This window comes from Trachemys scripta, chromosome 16, assembly GCF_013100865.1.
Source record: "Trachemys scripta elegans isolate TJP31775 chromosome 16, CAS_Tse_1.0, whole genome shotgun sequence".
Classification (NCBI taxonomy): Eukaryota; Metazoa; Chordata; order Testudines; family Emydidae; genus Trachemys; species Trachemys scripta.
The window spans coordinates 19,926,618-19,948,962 of record NC_048313.1 but is presented as its reverse complement, the minus strand read 5'-3'; the positions used below and the strand labels follow the sequence as shown (position 1 = coordinate 19,948,962).

Sequence of the window (22,345 nt, the reverse complement as noted above, 5' to 3'; positions counted from 1 at the left end):
CTCTGCCCCTCAGAAATAACTCTGACAAGACTTGCAGTCAGTGCCTTTTGCCATGCTAACATCCAACAGTCTTCATACTCTTCTCTGACCGGCTTTCTCTTTCACTTTATACAACTTCTGACCAAAGCAGATTTACTGGTGATGAAAACATACCAGGTGTCAGAAGCCACCTTTAGTTACTGCACTAGAACCAAAGTCTCAGAACTACGAGGGATGTATCGAGAAAGAATTCATCCACCCACTTGCCAAACTGAATCTATTATGTGGAGTAAAACACACCCTCTTCCCCAAAACATTGTGGGCCCTAACCCTGAACTGTGAATCATGCACTACACAGAGCCCCCCGGATTTCAACAGGGCTTCGCTCAGTGTGGACGCTCTCAAGAGTGAGATCAGGCTCTGATGTGTTATTTCTTTGGCTCTGTCTCCATGATGGCCTCTCAGACCCTCTCACATTAATCTCCCCCTACTCTGAATGTTACTTCCCCCTGTGGGTGGCTTTCTGAGCAGTTCTAGCTGTTCCTTGTTTTGGGGATCCTAAGCTGAGGAAAACATCTCAGCTGAAAGTACTGCAGAGGATTCACTTGACGCAGCTGCCAACGAACAGAAGAGTCATGGTTTTGTCCAGCTGGTGACAGAACCTGTAAATATACCTGTACTGCAGAATCCCAAAGCAATAGATGATGAACACTGGACGAACACCAGGCCCATAGTGGAGAGTGTTGGCAATCACAAGGATCCTGGAACCCCTTGCAGCATACATACAAGGCTAGAAAGAGCGGAGGCTCCCCCACGCCCCTGCTCTAAGTGCACCTGGCAGGTGCTCCCTTCGCAGAGCCAGGGCAGGTTCCCGGGCTTACCTGTGTGCGTGCGCTTGTGCCGCTGCAGCTCGTCACTGCGCGTGAAGCGCTTCCCGCAGAACATCCAGCTGCAGACGAAAGGCCTCTCCCCGGTATGCCACCGGAGGTGAGCCCGCAGGTGGGACGTCTTGCCATACACCTTCCCGCAGCCCGGGATGTGGCAGATGTGCTGCTTCTTCTTACCGGGATCTCCAGAACCCCTGGAAGGATCCAAAGAAATCAAGGCGTTAATTTACAGAGCCTCTTCACTCTCGCTACCAGGGAGGTGAAACATCAGCTTCCTAAACGTGGCATCCGGCGGGGCTGCTGAGCTCGCACAATGGAAACCCCAGGTTACCAGTCGCTGAGCAGAGCACTGACTAGACACGCCTACTTACTGCTCAGATGCTGGGATGACACTGGACACCCAGGAGAGTGGGCAGGACGGTCTCCTGGCTAGAGGAATCAGGGTTCTCTAGTCTTGGCTCTGCTCAGTGACCACAAGCAACGCTTCAATCTAACCCTCTGTCAAACGAAGAGGACGTCTGTGTCCTTGGGGATTGGTGACTACAAGGTACTCCAGAGATAAAAGGTGCTGAGCACTCTCAGGTTGGTAACTGCAGCCACACCTCTGGATGACAGGTTCTCATAAAGATTGAAGTGTTATTGGGAGACTCAAACCTGTACCACATGTGCACAAAAACACTCCCCAATTAAAGTCAGACTGGGAACTGTTAGGAGCAGGTAAACCACTAGTTTTAAGAAGTCTAAGTCAGAGGAAAAGAGGGGGGGAAAAGACGGTGGGTGTGAGGGCTTCAGAGGGGCCACAGAGGAGTCTCTTAAATCCTCAGTGAGAAAGCAGAAGAGGTTGCAACCAGGAGCCTCTTCAGGAGTAGTCAGAAGACATGGTCCGACAGGTGGCTCCTCAGCAAATCTGTCCCTAATTTCACTGTGTGCGTAAGAAACCTTTTTGTTCCATGGGGTCTCTCCTCAGAGTCCCTTTTTCAGTACATTTTTAACTAAAAATTCTCCAGTGTAACAAAGCCGCTGTGAAAGTGAGGAAGAGCGCGTGGGACGGGCCCAGCAATGGGGCATGTGGGACGGGCCCAGCAATGACCAATATGGGGTATGCCATGAACAGCAAGTCCACGGAAAAAGGAAGGGGAGGGAACCAATGATTGAAGTGGGAAGAGGTGGTGGGAGGGAGGGGGACAGAGGGAATGGGAATGGCTGCGTTCACAGGTTTTAAAGAAGCTGTTCATTCTGAGTGACCCTGCTGGTCAGGCAGACCCGTCACATAGCTGATGACTGAAATTCTGTCCTTAACGTACACCCATGGCCCTGCCCCTATTTGGAGATACCCCCTAAAGCCCCAGGCATGATAAGGTGCCAAAAGGGAGGGAATTACAGCCTCCGATTAACATTTCTGGCCTTGTGGGGTTGACGCTGACTCCTTCATGCTGCTCAGTGCAGTGTGTTTTGTTACCGCCCTGCGATAGCGCCTTCCACGATACAGCTCTCAACGCTTTAACACAGACCAAGGTCTCATCACCAGCGAGGCCGGGAGCTAGCTGCATTTCTCCAAGGCAGGAGCGAAGCCCGGAGTAGACACTAGGAGCCTAGACTCCACTAAACAAACCCTGCCACTCTGCAGCACTGTTCTCTGGCAGGAGAACCCAGGCCACAGGAATATACAAGGCTCAGCCCTCAGTTTCTCACAACAGGAGCGTGCTCATTTCAGCCATAAGGTTTAGCCCTTTTTCTGCACCCGACAATACTTTAGCGATGGAAAAGGAAGCCACTGAAGCAAAGTTTATAACCTGATGACCATACACACAGTGCATGTTCAATCCAGAGACAGTAAAAATCTTTCAGTTACTCCTGGCAAAGTTTTAAGGGGGAAACCAAAACAAAAGACTCCCAACAGCTTTCATGTGTAAGTTTCATTTCAGGAGGACCCAGGGACTAGAACACTAGCAGAGCGTTAGTGGATTTAGTGCAAGTTTCCCTCCTCCTCTCATGCAACTGAGCTGATGCCCACCCATTTGGGAATCATCAGCCCCTCACTCTGCTATTCCAGTCCGACAAGAATGGGGACTGGAAAGACTAAGATTGCTCAGTTCTGACAATGACAGTTTCAAATGAGGCACCCAGCACCTGCCCCAAAATTGCTGTGACCCACCCTTCACCAGAGCTGGCCTAGGGCTCCTGGGAGAGAGCACTATTGCAACCATCTGACCTGTCAACCTATTTTATTAAGAGTGCAACCTGGATTGACTTTAGCTCTCGAAGGCCAAGGCTGCTAAGTGACCTATAGCCTCCATCCCTCTGGGTTTCTGAAACGCCCTGACATCATAGTGACGATCCCAACTACAGTCTGAGGTACCCAGTTAGCAAATCCTACCTTCCTTCGCTGTCTTTGCAGTATGGGCAGGTGCAGGCTTCCCTCCGCATCCTTCGGCCTTGTGGCTGTGGGTCGGGACTAGTCTCTCCTTCTTCCACAGTAGCGTTTTCGTCTCCCATTCCGTCACCCCCTCCACCGTGCAGGCCCAGCTGAGCACCATGATCACCTAGAGGGAAATATCTGCATTACTTTTGGATCAGCATCTTAACCAGCAAACCCTAAGCAATGAGGAAATTAAAAAGAAGGAAAAACAAACTACAAATGGCTAGGCATTTTATACGTGGGATGGAGCGTCACGCCACACATCCGAAGGAGCATCTTTCTCCCGCTGTATTTTCTAGACAGCTGTGGAGCCAGGAGTTAGCTGCCCCTCTACAGACCCTTTTGCTGTCTCAATTTAGATTTGGGAAGTAATTCATTTTGGGGCCCCCACTCCGTTTCCTGTACAAAGCTTCCTTACACAAACCATTGTCAGGGTCAAAAAGAAACAACCTGGTCCAATCCTCCCCCACCCCCCTTTAGGGAACACTGAACAAGTTACTTTTTGCCTTTATCCTCCTCCAGCGAATCACTGATATCCTTATCAAAAACGGGCCCAGGAGTGGCGATCAAAACAAAACTTGCTTTCTTTACTCCACAGATTTGCCCAAGTTATCGAGGTTTAAGGCAGTTGTAGAGCATGTGTCTTTTTCAGGAAGATAGAATCAAGTAAGTCAATATTGTTATCTGCCAACTATTTCAACCATTTCGGTTAACCCACTCTGGAAAACAGAGACAAAACAAGCGTGCAAAACTCCCCCACCGAAGTCAGTAGCGAAACTGCAATCGACTCCCCTGGGGCCATGATTTCCCCCGAGATGTTCAGATTTCCAAAGAACGCGAGTCTCTTCTCTTACTTGTTTGCAAGTCTGAGGCTTTATTACCTGGCCTGCATAATGAAAGCCATGAAAATGCGTACTTCGATAAATGCACTCTGGATTACTGCGTACGACTTCACTCTTCTCTCGCCCCCAACTTCCAAAAAGTCTCTACGATTTTAAAGCCAAACCTGAGACTACACGCAAGAGTCTGCAGCCAAGTTATATTACACAGCATTTCCCTAGGCCAAGCATGTACCACTTCTGGCAAGAACTGGGAGCATAAAGTCCAACTAGAACTTTAGTATTCTACACGTACAGACCCCAGAGGCAATCTACACAATTCTAACGCGAGGCAGATTTCAAGGCAACAAAACAGACCTTGGATTAATGGAAAGGTCAGTCTCAGAAGTTCTGACAAGTTCTACTTACAACAGAAGTGCTTGCAGTACGTTTGCGAATGTAAAAAGTTCAAACTATGTTAAATACACGTTACCAGGGTCGGCATCAGAATATACTAAAGAACTCCTTTATTGTTACAGTTTCCTCTGCCACAGCTCTGAAATGGCCAGACTCCTGAGTAATACAGGGTATAACAGAGAAGTTTTCAACTAGCAATAATCACACCTCGGATTAACCTCATTGGTTATGATACTGCCACTTATAGCCAACATCCTATCATGCTGGTTACTTGTGTCTCATGGGCAGGAGAGACAGTTAGGGCATAACACGGCCTGTATTTTCGTCAAGGTCACTCATACTTAGCTAACATTATTCCCAACTCAGGGCAACAGTTGTAGGTTGTGTGTCTGATGTGCTTAAAGGCGAAGATGCAGCAGCAGCCTAAGGGCAGTTCTCACCTTGCCTAGATAGAAATGGAGTAAAAAGAACAGGAGTACTTGTGGCACCTTAGAGACTAACAAATTTATTAGAGCATAAGCTTCCGTGGACTACAGCCCACTTCTTCGGATGCATATGGAGTAGTCTTTCTATTGCAAGCTGGCATTTCTGAGCCCAGCGCTAGCCACACCCCAAAAATGACATTATTTCAGACACTGGCAGCAAGCAGGAATGGAAGAAAACGTAGTCAGTTTCCATTTGCAACACAAGGCCCAGCTGGGGGCAAATTTTAGAGGTTTTAATAACGTCTTACGGTTTATTCAAGGCAAAAAAGTTTCTCTCTTTGGTACTTTTAGACTGCTAGGCTGAACAGAATGAGGACCGTTTTCCTTTAAGTATCGGTTTAGTTTAAAATGATTAAAGCAACAATCCAGGAGCTAATCCACAAAACAGATGCAAAGCCTCCCAACGATAAAATGAGAAACAGCAATAAATAAAGCAGCCTGGGAGAGACTGTAGTTTTAGTAGCGTCTATCAGTGAAGATATTGTTGGAGCACGCTAGCTGGCTAATGACTGTGAGCACAGAAAGAGATATATAAAGTTGAAAAATCGTCTGGCACGGTTCACGCGAGGCATTCTCCATCTCAAGGAGCGATACCTAATTACAAAAACCATGGGAACTAAAGCGTGTCACCGACAAGCTTCCAAATACAGACGAACATATGAAACATTTGTAAAGGGGGGTGGGAGGGATGGCAAGCTTTTAAGCCTATCAATTTTCATTTCCATTTTATTGCTCCACGCTTATGCTGTCATCTAATTGCTTCTTCAATAACCCTAGCTACACTTCTCAAGTGTTTTATTTCCCTTCAAGCTCCACTGCGTGATTATTTTAATGCTGAAAAAAACAGTAAGTGGTGCAAAAACAGCAGGCTGTGTAATCTGTTTTCAGCTGCAATTAACATATGCCAATAGGTCCAACAACAGATTTAAAACTCGTATGTTTTCATTGGACTGATGCATGAAGTGATTATGGCATTGTAATAGCTGTAGCATAGTTAAGGTTGCAATATAGTTGCTGTTTAAAGCCAAATTTTTGATCCTTTCCTAAAATCCATACTGTGATCAGCTTGAAATTTGGAATGTCGCTTCAGGGTCCTGGGTGTAGTTTGAGGTGCAAATCTGGGGGGGTCATTTGGTTGATAAGATACAGGCCCTCCCCCAAAGAGTGACCTGACTTTAAAAACACAACCATCATCAGCCACTGTTTGCACAGGTGCAGCTCACACTGCAGGAAACTGGAATAGGCCAAGCCTGTGCAAACTGTTTTATAGCGGCTTGGGGTTTGCACTGGTGCAGTGCACCAACAGCTATCACAGATGGCTTGTATCAGAGCAAATAAATGAAGACAGTAAGACTCCACTCAGCTTGCAATTGGTGCCACTCCATTACAGTCTCTCTGTAGGCAAGTCTGAAGGAGATTAACGTGTTGCGAGTTTCTTTATCAGTGAGAGGCAGAAGGAAGCTTCTTGTGGCAATGTGAATTTGGGCACTAAGGTAGGGTTAGGAAGTGTCTCATAACCTGTTAGAGTTTTCATGGGGCAAAGAATTACACTTTTTTTTTTTACATCCTTCCCACACCAATGTTGGCGCACAGAGCAGAAACTTGCCTCGTCCATTCCTCTCTGCTATTTGCTCTGCAGTGTTGAGACCGACTCTTCTATTCTCCCTGCTAAGAATTCTTCCTAAGATTTCTCTTGGGCACCCAGCTTCAAGCTGGAGTCCATGTATTGGCATCCAGCAATACATGCCTCAAATACATCCAGCACTTTCTTCTGATTCTGGTGGAAACAAACTGCTGGTTGTGGATTTCTCAGATCTCATAGTTGGTGATTAAGGGCTGGTCTACACAGGGGATGGGGGGTGGAAATCGATCTAAGATACGCAACTTCAGATATGCGAATAGCATAGCTGAAGTCGAAGTATCTTAGATCAATTTACCTGGGGTCCACACGGCACGGGATCGACAGCTGCGGCTCCCCCGTCGACTCCGCTACCGCCGCTCGCTCCGGTGGAGTTCGGAGTCGACAGGGAGGGCATTCGGGGATTGATATATCGCGTCTTAATGAGACGCAATATATCGATCCCCAATAAATGGATCGCTACCCGCCGATATGGCGGGTAGTCTGGATGTACCCTAAGTCTTTCCAACCAATGCCCAGAATCTTATTTTCAAAAGTGTCTAGATTTCTAACACTTTACTAGATCGCTCTTTCAGCCATATGTCGCACTTACCCAACCTTAATCCCTTTTAAATAAAATTGTTATTCATTAAATTCTCATTTAAAAATAAGTTGTTCCAGGCACAATGCACCACATTGGCAGCCCAAAGTTCCAACAATGCTCTCATATTTCTTCTAACAGACAACACAGGTGTTCAGCACCTCAAAAACTGGCCCTAAATCTGGAATTCAAATATAAATTTGATAAAGGCCCATCTATGCTTGAAAGTGGTTTCTGATTAAGGGAGGGGTGTGAATTTAAAGTGCAATGCTATTCCTGAATAACTCCATGTGTAGATATTCTTATTCTGGAGTAAGAGTCCACAGATGGAATCAATCTGGAAAAAGTGCCCACATGCAATTCTTTAGCAATAGCTCCATGTGTAGATGAGCCCCAATAAGGTGCATCTGAATGAAGCAGACACTGCAAGACAGTGGGAAAAACATCTTCAAGAAATTCAGTGAAGTTGCCACAGTCTGCATTGATTCAAAGCTAAATGACTGTTAATGTCCACATACAAAAGTGAATCGATCCTCTGTTGTGCAGTGCTAATGAGCAAAATGAGAGGCTAACCCTCTCATTAATAGCCATATAAGCTATAACTCAGCTTGCTGATAAAGTATGGCATTATTTTAATGATATGGAGAAGGGTTATGAAGAGAAGGACCTGGGATACCACAAGTATAGTGCTTTCTGATTATTTATCTCACTTGGTTACAATCTGTATTAATTTGTCTTTATTAGAGTCCTAAGAGGTTATCTATATCCCTGTAAATCAATAAACAATACCAGGAGGTTAAGGAACTGTGCATTAAAAACAATTCATAGACAGACAGATCTACCAACTGGACACAGACAATTCACATGAATTAATTCTGCACAATACAGACCAGTCTAGCTAAAGCTTAGCAGATCCAAAGCAATTCAAGTATATAGACAACAGACCTGTACAGGGCTCATAAATAAACCTTCCAGTCTGGACTAGCTTAAACTCTTTAGATTCTGTGGGACCATTTAAAATTCCTGATTTCAAGTCTTCAAGACAGAGAAAACCAAGGAAGAGAGGTGCAGCATGGTCCAGTAGAGAAGAGAACATACTAGTCCAGGTCTCAGAAGACCAGAGTTCTGTTCCCAGTTCTTAGTACCCAACTGCTGCGTGACATTAGGCAATTCCACTTCCTGATGCCTCTGTCTCCCCTCCCATCCTTTGCTGGACTCCTCCACTTAGACTGAAAGCTTGCTGGGCAGGGATGCTGTCACTTCATGTTTGCGGCCCCCTCGTGCTAAGGTGCTGTTTTAGCTAGAGCATCAAGGTACTAGTGTAATAAATGGGGGGGGAGGTGCCATGGAAAAGGGGATGTATTTTCAAAGGCTCGTGTTTGGAGAAACCCACCCGGAAGGGATAACAGCCCAGCTATCCTGGAATGCCTGATCCCCATTTTCAAAAGCTGCTTCAAAACCTTGCATGTGTCATTTAGACTCGGTTGAGTTCCTTTGAAAATTCAATTCTTCCTCTGGGATTACGAGGTGATTATAGCGAGAAGCAGAGCTACAGATTACCAGCCTTCAGAGGCCGCACCCACGCACATTCTTCGTGGAAACGGCTCTGCAGCCTCAACCCAGCTGTTATTTCCCATAACTCTATACAGATCGACAAGAAACTTCACTCTCCATACTTAGAGCATCCTTGTTAAAGAACACCACATACACAAAAACAAGGAGTCCGGTGGCACCTTAAAGACTAACAGATTTATTTGGGCATAAGCGTTCGTGGGTAAAAAACCTCACATCTTCGGATGCATGGAGTGAAAGTTACTATATGCTGCCTGCATCTGTAACTTTCACTCTGTGCATCTGAAGAAGTGAGGTTTTTTTCACCCACGAAAGCTTATGCCCAAATAAATCTGTTAGTCTTTAAGCTACCAGACTCCTTGTTGTTTTTGTGGATACAGACTAATATGGCTACCCCGATACCACCCACCCACAGTGCAAAGACTTTAAAAGAAAGAATGAGACCGTTAGAGGGATTCAGTGTGAAGTGAAAAGGTCACATCTATCTTTGCAGAACAGGAAAGATTATTAGATTTAAACCCAGACCACTGTGAAATTTTCATTCTAAGATAGTTCAAACATGAAAACATCTTCATTGAGATACGAGATGTTACAGTCACACAGAGTTTAAATATTGAGACTCTCCAGTCCGTGCACAGCACTTATCGAGCAGGATCATACTCTATTAAACCCAGGGTTGTGAGTTCAATCCTTGAGGGAGCCATTTAGGGATCTGTCTGGGGATTGGTCCTACTTTGAGCAGGAGGTTGGACTAGATGACCTCCTGAGGTCCCTTCCAACCCTGATATTCTATTTCTGCAGCTGAAGAACAGCGTCAGGTTTTGAGTAATACCGATTGGGTAAAAGGTTCACAAAAAATTTGCCTAACCGACTATTTGTAATTGATTAATAAGTCTGCTTTCACCAGCAGGTGTCACTATAGTCCTAAAGCTGTCAGAATAAAGACATGGCAGGAGGCCCAAGAGCCAAGCTCCGAACAATATATATCTATAGGAATGAATGGCTAATTTCAGATGTTAGTGACCATCTAACATGTGTTAAGGGCTACAGAGCCTGTGAAGTGCATGAAAAGCTACATATTTGACTGTGGGCAAGAGAATATGTATAATATTACTATATATACACACTTTTAAACATGACAAGTTTTCTCTTCCTCCCCCACCTCCAAAATTGGGCCTTGTACAAGCAAGGGATTTACCCTGCTTACAGCCATCAGCATCAATACAACTGCTACTGGCTGCAGGCAAAGCCACTATTTGCACCAAGGCAGCTGACCACTGTTTGAAAGTAGGCAAAGTGCCACTAGTGAAACTGGTGGTTTTGCCTGCCGGCACTAAGCGCTTGCACTCATAGCTGTGATCAGAGTGAAGCCCCTAGATGAGGCCCTCAGGCTGTGAGAACCAGCATATGGCCAGGAGCACCAGTCAAAACAAACGGGGGGGGGGGGGGGAGAATCAGACTTTCTTGCCTGATTACCTTACAGGGAAAGAGTTAATGGATACCGGGGTGGGAGGGGGGGACACACACACTACGGAGCCACCACAACCCCTCAGAAGATTGGTCATCATCAGTGACTACTTTGGGAATACAGGTTAGAGGAGAGATTACGAGTTGCCCAGTCCCTGCCTGCTGGAATCAGTCCTTATGTCGGTGAAAGCTCAGAATAACAAGCTAGAAAGAACAGTGACAGTCAAATCAACACTTCAGCCCAAATGTGGATGCAAGATACAACTCTATGCAGCTATGTAAAGGTAATCGTACTTTTACAAGTTGGGAAAGCAAATTATCATTCTGTAGTCCCACTGCCACAAGAGGAAATCCAGATGGTCCACAAGTCATGAATCCATGCAAGACCCTCTGCCTTCTTCAGCCATTTGCTTGCATTCAAGTGGCCCCTACCGCTTCTGTTAACAGTTACACAAGTTAGCAGCAACTAACCCAACAAAATATCAGTCCTAGAACAAGCGTCCCTCATGGGAGCTCTCAGAAGCAACCATGCATTGCACAACGCTTCCCTCTGATATTTTTGAAGCGCAGTACAATTCATTATCTGATCTGGTCACTTGGTATCTGAACATACACAATCAACTCCAAATTCTTCAATGCTGCATACTTCCTTCTACGAACATATGTAAACAAACGGCATGATACAAATGCCATTGAGAAGGATGAAGGGAAAGGAAACGACAAACACTGCTTAGGCTGACTGACAAGGTTAGAAGCAATTGAAAAAACTGCAAATAAAATCCATGTGACTAGCCCATTCACACAATTAAATTCAAGTTCTTAGGACAGTGTGGTCATCCTTTTCAGGCCGAACTGGCATTGGCTTCCGTGGTTAAACACAATGTAACAATTTTTAGACACAAATACAATCCCTTGCCCCAGAAAACACTTGCTAGATTATTTAAAACAGCTACCGCCATGAACTGAGGTATGATTTTTTTTTTAAGTGGCTAGTGATTCAGGACAGGTTTCCACTAGAAATTTTTGCTGGTACAGTAATGTCACTTAGAAAGTGTCATCTTTTAATGGTATTTCTATACTGGCAAAAGCCCTATGACGTTATACCACTGTAAATATGCTTTTGCTGCTACCGCTTGTTTAGTTTGGGAACCAGGTATAAGACATATCAGCAGAAGCACATACACTAGTTTGCCATTATAGGCAGCATGGCACTTTCTGTAACCCTTTAAAGAGGGCTGATGTCTCAAGATAAGCTCCACCCCCACCCCTCAAAAAAGAGCCCCAAACAAACAAAAACCCACACAAGCTTTCCAGGCACTTTTGAAAGTCTTGGCTTGGAGCTCCTGTACCTAGTCAGCGGCAGCATTCCAGGCTCCCGACAAAGTTTAGCAATTTTAGGACAGAACATGTTCATGACTCAAGTTCTTGCAACATGTTTACACTCTGACAACAGAGAAACAAGGATTTTTTTTTTAACTTCATAAATTAACAACAGCCTGTCTAGCACTGTGTATGCGCTCTATCGTTTATGTGCTGCCTCTGAGGAACTGCTGTTACATAAGTAAAAATGTGCACAAAAGAGATGTACAAACACAACAATGGGCCTGAAAAAACCCCCAACTTCCCGTCATTACTGGGCTCCTAGCCTCATTCCAATCTTCAAACATGCAAAAAACTACATTCTACTCCATCTTCTGTTGGCATTTCATAAATGGGGTGGAGGGCGGGAGAAGGGTTCATTCTGGCCAGCAATTATTTGATTCTAACCACGGTATAAACAAATTCTTGCAAGAGGGGAAAAAAAGACCACTAAAAAAAGGGAAGACATGCATTCTTCACATATCGGAATGTTCTGAAGTCACCAGAATACAGCAGTATTTTATGGAGAAGGAATAAAGCCGACAATTTACTTTTATTATCTTCATTAATACAAATCGCTTGTCAAATCATTCTGCCCAAAGCTGTCATGGTTACTGTCCAGATCACAGACCATTCCCAGGTTACAGAAGCATTGAATGAATATCAGTGGTTCTCAACCCATGGCAGGATCAGCATACAGCTGCAGCCCATGTGACATCCTCAGGGTCATACAAGTAGTATATATATTGTGGGAATGCGGCCTACGTAACACAGAGCGTTGCATATGTGGCCTACAACAGTAAATATGTTGAGAACTACTGATGTGTATTAATAATTATGCAAGTATACGTTTCAATGCTCTGGGTTCCAAACAATAAGGAATATTTTTTCAGATAAGACTGATGAATGAGTTTCCATGGATGTACAGCTCCAGCATCTTCAAAATGAAGCTGACCTAATTCTAATACAGTCCCTTTAATTTTGCAGCAGTTTCACCCCGGCTTTGGCCATATGTATCTGTTGCTCCTTCAGCTGACATGGCAAAAGCCGGGGTGAAACAGGATTGCCCATCATGGACATAATCCTGCTGTATAGACACAGTTTGAACATGCTAAGCAGTCTTCCTCCCTTCTGCACAGACATACCGGCAGACAAAGTACACCCAGGGTACACCCACCCCTTTCTGGTGCTGAAATACCAAGCAGGTGTCAGTTCACTGACAGGCCTGGTCAAGAGGCACTGGAGCACCTTAACTCGGGCATTGTAAATGTCAAACGGGAAACCGGTGCTTAAAAATAAATGGTGAAGCGGTAGCAAAGCAGGCATTAAAGTGTAACCAAATGTGCCACAGCACAATGTAGGTGGCCATTACTAATCCAACGGGATGAAGTACAAATGAAAGATACAAGCAAGAAAGAAGAGCGAGGATGACACAAATGTAGTAAAACAGTCAGGAAAAAACAGACTGAAACTACATCCTGTAGGTAACTGTGTGTGAAAATGGACGTGGGGCCTACCATTGCCTTTGGAGTGGAGTTCAAAATGCTGTAAGCATGATGCTAATTCTGCATCAGTCTCATGTTAAAGACGGAAGACCCAAAAACGAGAGCATCTTGGCAGACGGTTTTACAGACAAAGTGGTTTCTTGTTTTTCAAGCCACTGGTCTGAGCAAAATGATAGGTTGGGATTTTTTTTTTTTTTAAATGTTCTAAAACTGGGTGAGGAATGCCCTCTGGATTCTAGACAGAATATTTTTAGATCCACCACTGTTGACCTTGAAAAAAATGCCCACAATATTCACCTTTATGTAGGATCCGAACACAACTGTGTCTTATGCAAACCCTGCACTGTTTGCGACAACAGTTAAACCCATCCTGGATAAAGAGGAAAGCAAAATAAATAATCACTAAATGAGAACATAAATTTTAACTCTGAAATTTAAGGGATATTACAAAGAGACCAAAAAAGCCACAAGATTTTTTTTAATTAAAGGGACACTGCCAAGTACAAATAAAGCAAAGAGGACCTAATGTGACCAATCCAAACGCACCCAAAATATTTCTTATACACGCAATAGTTCTGTGTACGAAAGTTTATTTTTGGTCTGTGGTAGCTGGTAGCTTCAGAAAAACATTAAAAGAAGCTTTCTAGCTCACAAACCCAATAATTCTCCCAAGACCCCATTCCTTCCCATTTCTCTGCAGATTTTATAGCCCAGAACGACAGCAAGATCCTACACTATCCAGTATTTGTAATTTCTCTAAAATATATTGCACTACAGATACTATAGAGGATCAAATAAAATTAAACTACACTAGCCACATAAAGAAGTAAAGTGACACTTTGCAATGCAGTACCCTTGATTTTTATCTTGTTTGCTTAACTTGCTAATTTGCAAAATTCATTAATCTGCAATCATAGTCATTTGTGTAAAGCGGGGAGGCTCTATGTTAATTCTTTTGAGTTATGGACAGCTGAGTGGGGAACACATGGTACTCCTTGGAGAAGAGCGTGCTGCTTCGAAGCTATACTAAAGCATATTGAGTAATTGTATTTTCGTTTGGTGTTTAATGACTTGAAGCTACTCAGCAAGTTCTATGATATCCTTTAATTGTTAGAGGTTTTTATGCTGCAAGTTAAATTAAATTGAATTCCTTCTGGGGAAAAAAATGAAGTTATTTGGTCTAACACAAAACTTTAACCACTTTTTCCTGCTATAAGAGAACAAGTTCGGTTTCACAGTGGCAACTGAGTAATACATAAGAACAGCCATACTGGGTCAGACCAAAGGTCCACCTAGCCCAGTATCCTGTCTTCTGACAGTGGCCAATGCCAGTGCCCCAGAGGGAATAAACATCTCCTGTCCCCCATTCTAACCCCTGGTTAATAGATGCTACGTACAGTCAGAACTGATGTAAACAATGCAGGACACTTACACAGCATACCAAACCTGTCAAACCAGTATAGCTGCCAATACTTTCCTGAATCGTAAGCTGCACAAGTCAAAGTTCTGAAGCAAGGTGCAAGTTAAGGAACAGGTCTCCGAACAGACTAGTGTGCAGCAGCCTTGTGGTATCTGTCTGCTAAATCAGTTCAGTTACAGTTCTCAGAAACTTCGCTCTGGTTCCAGAAGGGAGAGTGACTTTAAAATTGGCAAAACCTGAACAATGCAATGGATGGAATGAACATTTCCAGAACACTGTTATATGAAAGACATGAGCATTTTCACTAATTAATGGCTTTACTTTATACGTGCTTCTGACTTAAAGACAGTATAAAAGCCAATGCAAATACCATGCTGTAATATGAGCAAGATGTTCTGAGTATTTCCAGTATACACTTCCTATTATCAAGGGTTTGAAGCTGAACAGAGTTCAAACTTGGCTGAAGCCAGCAGCTCAGTACCAAGTTTTTGTTTCGACAGAGTTTCAGGGGAAAAACTCCCAAACAAACTGATTTCCTCTTATTGAATCATACAGGGTGGTGACTTGACTTCTCAGATCACCAGTATTAAAATGAAACTATCTTTTGTGGGGAGTGAGGGGAGAGAAAAGAACCATCTACAAGAAACTGAGATACTGAACGTTAAGTCCTGCCGCAGCTGAGGTATGTGGAATAAAATTACACAACTGAATTATTTTCTCAAATTGTGTAATTTGATGTGATCAATTAAACTATTACAGTAAGTTAAAAAGGGATCTTGTCAAGGCTCCTTACCCTAAAGTGGAAACTAATTTACCCCTCTTCCCACCCCCAGGAGTACGTACCATGTGGAGGTCTCATCTCCCCCAGATGCAAGGTCTCTTTAAAAAATAATAATAATAATAATAATAAAAAAAATCATGTATTTGTGCCAGCAGCCCACCAGCTATGGGAAGCCCCACAAGAACAGAGTTATGACACAAAGTTGGGCAAGTTAGGGATGCATTCGGTAACCACAAGGAAACAGGTTTCAAAGGGTTATTTCTTTGACATGTCTTGCGTCGGATGAAGTGGGCATTCACCCACGAAAGCTTATGCTCCAATACTTCTGTTAGTCTTAAAGGTGCCACAGGACCTTCTGTTGCTTTTTTACAGATTCAGACTAACACGGCTACCGCTCTGTTACTTCTTTGACATGGGCCTTTAAAAATAACATTTTTGCTGTGTTCCTCTCCTACATTCAATAGCTTAACATGTAGCTATTCAAATACTTTACTGAACCCTGAAGCCAAGTTCCTTCTGAAGGAAAGAGGAGAAGAAACTGGTTCACATTCTCAAACATGGCTGAAACATGAATGATGCACTATTTCTAGCCTTCACCAAAATATGGTGCAAAAGCACCATCTCTGCTAACTGCTTCACAGGAAGCTAAAACACTCACTATTTGAAGCCAGAGGAAACAAACTGCTGCAAAACTAATCACGAGGGATTGAGGTACAAACAGTCAGAGAATGGCAGAGAAAACTAAAGTGGTGAAAATTTTACACCATCCTTAGCAGGAACTCCCACTATAACGGATGTCATAGGCTCAAAGCTAGTACCTACAAAATGCCTCAAGACTGCAATTGAGGGGAACATGAGAAGAATAGCCAGTGCCATTCATAATGCAATGGGACAGTGTGAGTATAAGGGTCTGCCTGCACAGATCCCAATACAGCAGGGGTCCCCAATGCGGTGACCGTGGGCGCCATGGCGCCTGCCGGGGCGTCTAAGTGCGCCCGCGTACTGGCCGGCGGACGAACATCTGCCGAAATGCCGCCAACAAGCAGCGTCATACAGAGGCGTTACCGCCGAACTGCCAGTGATTTTCAGCGGCATTTTGGCAGCGCCGCCTCTGGATGACGCTGCTTGTCGGTGGCATTTCAGCGCCACCGCATATTAACGTTGCCGCTTGTTGGCGGCATTTCGACGGATGCTCATCCGCCGCCATGCTCCTCTGTGGCTCGTCTGGCGCCTGCCAGACGAAAGAGGTTGGGCACCACTGCTCTACAGGATTGGGGCCCAAGTTGCCCGTGGTCGAATGACAGCCAAACTGAGTGTAGGAGGAGAAACTGGTGACACAGAGTCAGGGTGTCAAGTATCAGAGGGGTAGCCGTGTTAGTCTGGATCTGTAAAAAGCAACAGAGTCCTGTGGCACCTTTAAGACTAACAGATGTATTGGAGCATAAGTTTTTGTGGGTGAATACCCACTTCGTCAACGCATGTCAGGGTATTTCCTTGGTGCAGATTTTGTAAACAAACACATTCCAATAATTCTGTTTTCCTGCTCCCTTTTGCGGGACTCCCCGATTAGGAAACAAGGGCCCTGACCCAAGAAGGAGCCATTCTGAGCTTGTGCTCTCCAGCGGTTCACACAGAATGCTTCCTTCCAGATCACAAAGGTAAACAATGCTTTGCGAATTTAAAAATGCAGCCTTGTTCCAGCCACTAGCCCGCTCTGTTTGGAAGGTGGAAAACCCTGTAAGCTCCACTCTCCACCCCCTGGCTGCATGGGCGTGCCTAGTGGTATCCTCCTCTTTTGTACTCAGCTGTTTTGCATCACAAAAAGAGCCTCAGCTGAGTACTTTAACTCATGCATTCATCAGTTAAGGTCCTGAATGCCTTGCATCAATGACACCTAATGGGAGCACATTACAGTAGTCGTTTACCTAGCACATACTTTAACCAGACAGTAGACGGTCCCTATCTTGAAGGCAACCTGCACCAAAAGCAAACCAGCACTTACAGTACTATATAAAAGTGCTTTATGCCATAGATTTTGCAGTTAATGGCCTAAAGCTAAAAGGTTGGTTTCTTAAAGTGAAGCAGAAAGGGGAAAAGAAATGACAGTGGATCAGGTTTCAGAGTGGTAGCCGTGTTAATCTGTAAGTGTCATATGCCCCAGAATGTCCACAAAGTCTTTGCTACATCACAGAAAAGTTATCAATATTCAAACTGGCTTCCTTGCTCTATGCAGGCTTCCATTTTTTGACACAGATGACATTTTAATGACGTCTTTAGAAGATGTACAGCAGAAGTTATGTCTCCTTCACCGATCCTTAGATGAGTAGCATCTGAAGGTTGCAATCCCACTCAACAAACATGTAAAATTAAAACCAAATTCTGGAGTTGTCCTGGAGCTAGATGCAGGACAAAGTCTGACGACAATCCCCACTTCATCAAGACAATCCTCATTCCTATTAAGAAATGGAAGCACCCACAGTTTGAGTGACTATTGAGATAATAATAATAATACCACTGAGCTTTTATATAGCCCTTCAGACCAGTAGATCTCAAAGCACTTTACAAAGGAGATAAACAACATTATCCCCATTTTTCAGACGTGGAAACTGAGGAACAGAGAGGTTAAGTGGCTTGTTCAAAGACACCAGCCAGGCCAGTGGTCAAGTCAGAAATAGACCTCAGGTCTCCAGTGTTCCATCCACCAAGCAACAGTGCCTGGCACTATTACATCCTCAACACAATACTTGAGCCTATTTCCATGTATATATTTATTACATGCAAAAAGCTATATTAAAAACACCATTAAGGCTGAAAATCATTAAGGGTACTTTGTGAATTTGACAGCCTCTGAGAATTATTGGGGGAGATTTCCAAGGCTTCCTAGAGCAGTGAGTCTCAAACTTTTGTACTGGTGACCCCTTTCACATAGCAAGCCTCTGAGTGCGACCCCCCTTATAAATTAAAAACACTTTTTAGTATATTTAACACCATTATAAATGCTGGATGCAAAGTGGGGGTCTGGGGTGTGGGCTGACAACTCGCGACCCCCCCATGTAATAACCTCGCGACCCCCTGAGGGGTCCCGACCCTCAGTTTGAGAACCTCTGTCCTAGAGGATTTAGCCACACAAGTGTTAGGGAATTCTAGAATTAAAGTAGTCTGTGCAAATTTAATTCTACCCACTCTGGCATACACAAAAGTCTTGCCCAAGATCACACAGGGAGTGTCTATAACAGAGCCAATTAAGAATCCAGCTCTCCTGGGTCCCAATCCAGTGCTTTTGCCACAAGAGAACATCCTTTCTCTTCTTATAACCCTCTGTCCCATTTACTATTCATCCACAACAATGAAAGAAGCAGAATTCCTATAGAACAAGTACTACATGAAATTGCATAGCACACAGGAGCAGAATTAATATTGCACAGGCACCCTTATTTCTGGTACCTGCCAAATCTTTAGCACTTGACTTTGAACCTTGGTTCTTTTAATTTTTTTTAATTCCCTTGGATTTTAAGAGAAAACTGAAAGGCAAAAATTGTATCACGTGGAGCCACACTGATTCCCTGCATAGATGATCAGAAGGGTTGGAAACCAGAACCATTAGATCCACAGTACAAACCATTATCACTTGAGCTACTGGAGTATAACTAATAGCAGTAGTAGACTTATCTTTTCTGCATGGACTAGCCATTAAAGGTACATACAACACACACCTCGCCAATGGCTTACACAACTATTTGAAACACTGGAAGTCGGGATTCCACAGTTTTATTTCCTGGCTCTGGAGGGAATGAGATCTGGTGGTTACAGACAGCACCAATATACATACATACACACACACACAAACACACACACACACACACTTAGCAAACTCATTCAGAATGGCTGCGGAGAAGATTCGAATCTCTAATATTAGAGACCAGGTTTCTATCCCTCAGCTCTCTGTAAGTGAGCTTGTGCAACCGCTCAGTTACTTCTGTTCAAGGAGGAAAACAATATTCTTACTCAATAATACAGCCAAAAGCCAGGAAGTGCTCAGTGTTAGTGGAAGAACCAAGCTGACAGCTCTGCTCTCCTGGCTCCCACTGCTTCCCTGAGGACAGGGGGACAGCTTTTGCTGCTCGCCATCTGATCTCTGTGGGGTCCAGGAGCAGGCACAGCGTACAGGATGGGTCAGTGAGTATTCTTAGTGCAGGTGAAATGCTCAGCGATTTTAGCAGCAAACCTCGAGCAATCTCTGCTGAGCATATACAAATTATGATGTTCAGAGTCGCATAATTTGGCAAGATGCGGTTAGGTTTTGATGCGGACAATAAGGGCCGGCACACTACTGATTATATACGGCTATCTCCTGACAAAATTTCAATTTCACTTTTCCCTTCACCTCACTCTCTGAAGCGCATTAACAGTTTGTGCCAAAACGTTAAAAAAAAAAAACAACAGTTCTTACGCAGAGTGCAAACATGGAAAGTCCCAGCACAAACTGTTAAAGTTTGGCAGAGTGATAAGCAACAGGGGCTCAGAATAGAAAACGTCAGGCAACTTTAACAATAGGCATCACTTCCAGCTCCGCCTATTTATATCTCACCACATGAGAGCTTGGCCAAAGTAGGTTCCCATATGTCCCTTGAAGCCTGCACCACAATATCCATCAAACACACCAAACTAAACGAAATCAAAATGTCACCTGAACATCATATCCTCCAAGCTGAGGACAAAGGCCTCTGGCCATCTCTGCTGCAGAATTCATTAGGTCAGACAATTAAAATGTAAGGCAGCAAACGTGTCATCACAAATGAGGGGCTTTCCACTAAAAGCAGCCCTCTTTCTGGCTGTCAGGGTTAAAAAAAAGAAAAAGCGAACATGGTTGCTCAGCAATGAGCCATTTAAGGCAGGGGTGGGCAAACTACGGCCCGCCAGCTGTTTTAAGCCAGCTCTCGAGCTCCCGCTGGGGAGCGGGCTCTGGGGCTCCAGCCGGGGAGCGGGCTCGGGGGCCGCTCTACAAGGCTCCCAGAAGCAGTGGCATGGCCCTCTTACGCGCTCCAATGACCCCCCTCCAGCATTCCAACGGGAGTCGCAGGGGCAGCGCGCAGAGCCGCCTGGCTGCGCTTCCGTATAGGAGCCAGAGGACATGCCACTGCTTCCGGGAGCCGCCTGAGGTAAGCGCCACCCAGAGCCTGCGCCCCTGAGCCTCTCCCCATGCCCCAACCCCCTGTCCCAGCCTTGATCCCCCTCCCGCCCTCCGAACCCCCTGGTCCCAGCGCAGAGCCCCCTCTTACACCTCAAACTCCTTATCCCCAGCCCTACCCCAGAACCCTCACCCCCCCACTCCCGCACCCCAGCCCGGAGCCCCCTCCCACACTCTGAACTCATTTCTGGCCCCCCCAGACTCCGCCCCCCCAATCAGAGCCCTCATCCCCTTCTGCCCACCAACCCCAATTTTGAGAGCATTCATGACCCTCCATAAAATTTCTATTCCCTTGGGCCAAAAAGTTTTCCCACCCCTGATCTGATGGGTCATCTCCAAGACAGTTCCTCCCTGATCTACCCATCAAGGGCAAAACCATCTCACAAATACAGGAACTAAGAGCTGCCTATATGCTTCAAAGCAAGTTCTGTACCATAGCGTGTTTAAAACTGAGCAAGCTGAATAGGCTCAGAGCAGGCAGCACAGGATGTACTTGGGAGGATCACGACGTTAGAGTACTAGACAATACTAGTGAATCCACTGAACACAGAAATCAGACAAATGAAATGACAAAAACAGGCCCTATACCACGCACACAAACTGCTTATGAGAAAGATACACATTCATGTTATTTCCTTGACTTTATACAGTGGAAAACCAACAATTACAGTTAATCAGATAATACAAAACCCAAATCAATTTACCAGCAGTTCAACAGGTCACAAAACACTGCAAAACAATTCCAAGGAAGTGGCTTTATTCTCTTTCATGAAGGAAACTGAAGTTGAATTGCGCAACATTTAAATTGCTTCTAAATTACGTGACTCACTTGAGTGGCTGCATTTTTAAGTAAGATACAAAATGATGTGACATGCACCATCCTAAGAAGCTATTACCAAGCAGAGACGAGAGTTTAAAAAAATTACTTTTCAGCATTAATTTCTTTCACTGAGTGAAATGCTCTGTCTCAAAAGTAGGAACAAAATATCCGAGCGTCAAGACTAGCAAGACCATAAATGCACATTGCACTATGACACCATAAGGCTATACCAACTATCAATTGTTGAGAGGGACCATTTGTGAGAAGACAACAGTGATTCAATGGAAACAATCAGGGTTCTTTGTGCCAGTCTCAACGTTTGAACATCTCCAAGTAATGAGATCATAGCATCTTATACCCACCCCCACTTTCTTCTGACCACACACTTCAAGTCACTGTATGGAAATTCCTAATTTAAGATGAGGAAGAAATATTATAATGTTCCCCTAATTTGACTCTTTTGCCTTGTAGTTTGCAACCCTGTCTGGCTTATCCCCTGGGTCAAGGGCGTCAAACTCATACTGAATTCCACTTTTAATTATGCTCCGTATTTGCTTAGGCCTCCATAATGACCATATACTGCCTCCAACATACAATGGATCTCTTACTCATGTCAATAAGGGGTTTGGGGAAAGATCAGGAGTAGAATATAGGCTTTATTTAGCAACTGAATTTTACTTGTCCATAATTTGTTTAGGGCTTCATTGTTGCACTCAGCATTACTTAGTGGGAGAACATCTTCCCTTTTAGAATCATGGCTATTTCTGCCTTTTGGTTCTCTTCTTTCCTCATCCTCCTCTCTATCTATCTCCCTCTTCCTTATTTGGAGGAGATCTCTCCCAATTCCCTCCTTCCCTGGGCTTCATTCCCACACTTCACAGAGTTTAAGGGCAGAAGGGATCACAGATCATCTAGCCTGACCTCCTGAATATCACAGGCCACCAACACCACCCGCACACTAAACTCAACAACGGAAGTGAGACCAAAATATATGAGACCAACGGATTAG

At 44.5% G+C, this 22,345-nt stretch overlaps 1 protein-coding gene and 1 non-coding gene across 3 annotated transcripts in view; both read right to left on the bottom strand.

Annotated features, from left to right (window-relative positions):
- The window catches only part of SP1 (Sp1 transcription factor), a 33,163-nt gene that overhangs the window by 4,672 nt on the left and 6,146 nt on the right, over nt 1-22,345 (bottom strand). For both annotated transcript variants that reach the window (XM_034791866.1, XM_034791865.1), the window contains exons 4-5: nt 3,244-3,409; nt 861-1,060 (exon numbers count right to left, since the gene is read on the bottom strand). In XM_034791866.1, coding sequence (XP_034647757.1) covers nt 861-1,060; nt 3,244-3,409 — 366 coding nt within the window. The remainder of the gene's footprint in view (nt 1-860; nt 1,061-3,243; nt 3,410-22,345) is intronic.
- LOC117889297 lies at nt 4,631-4,769 on the bottom strand. Its single transcript, XR_004648437.1, has one exon. It is a non-coding gene; the product is annotated as a U4 spliceosomal RNA (small nuclear RNA).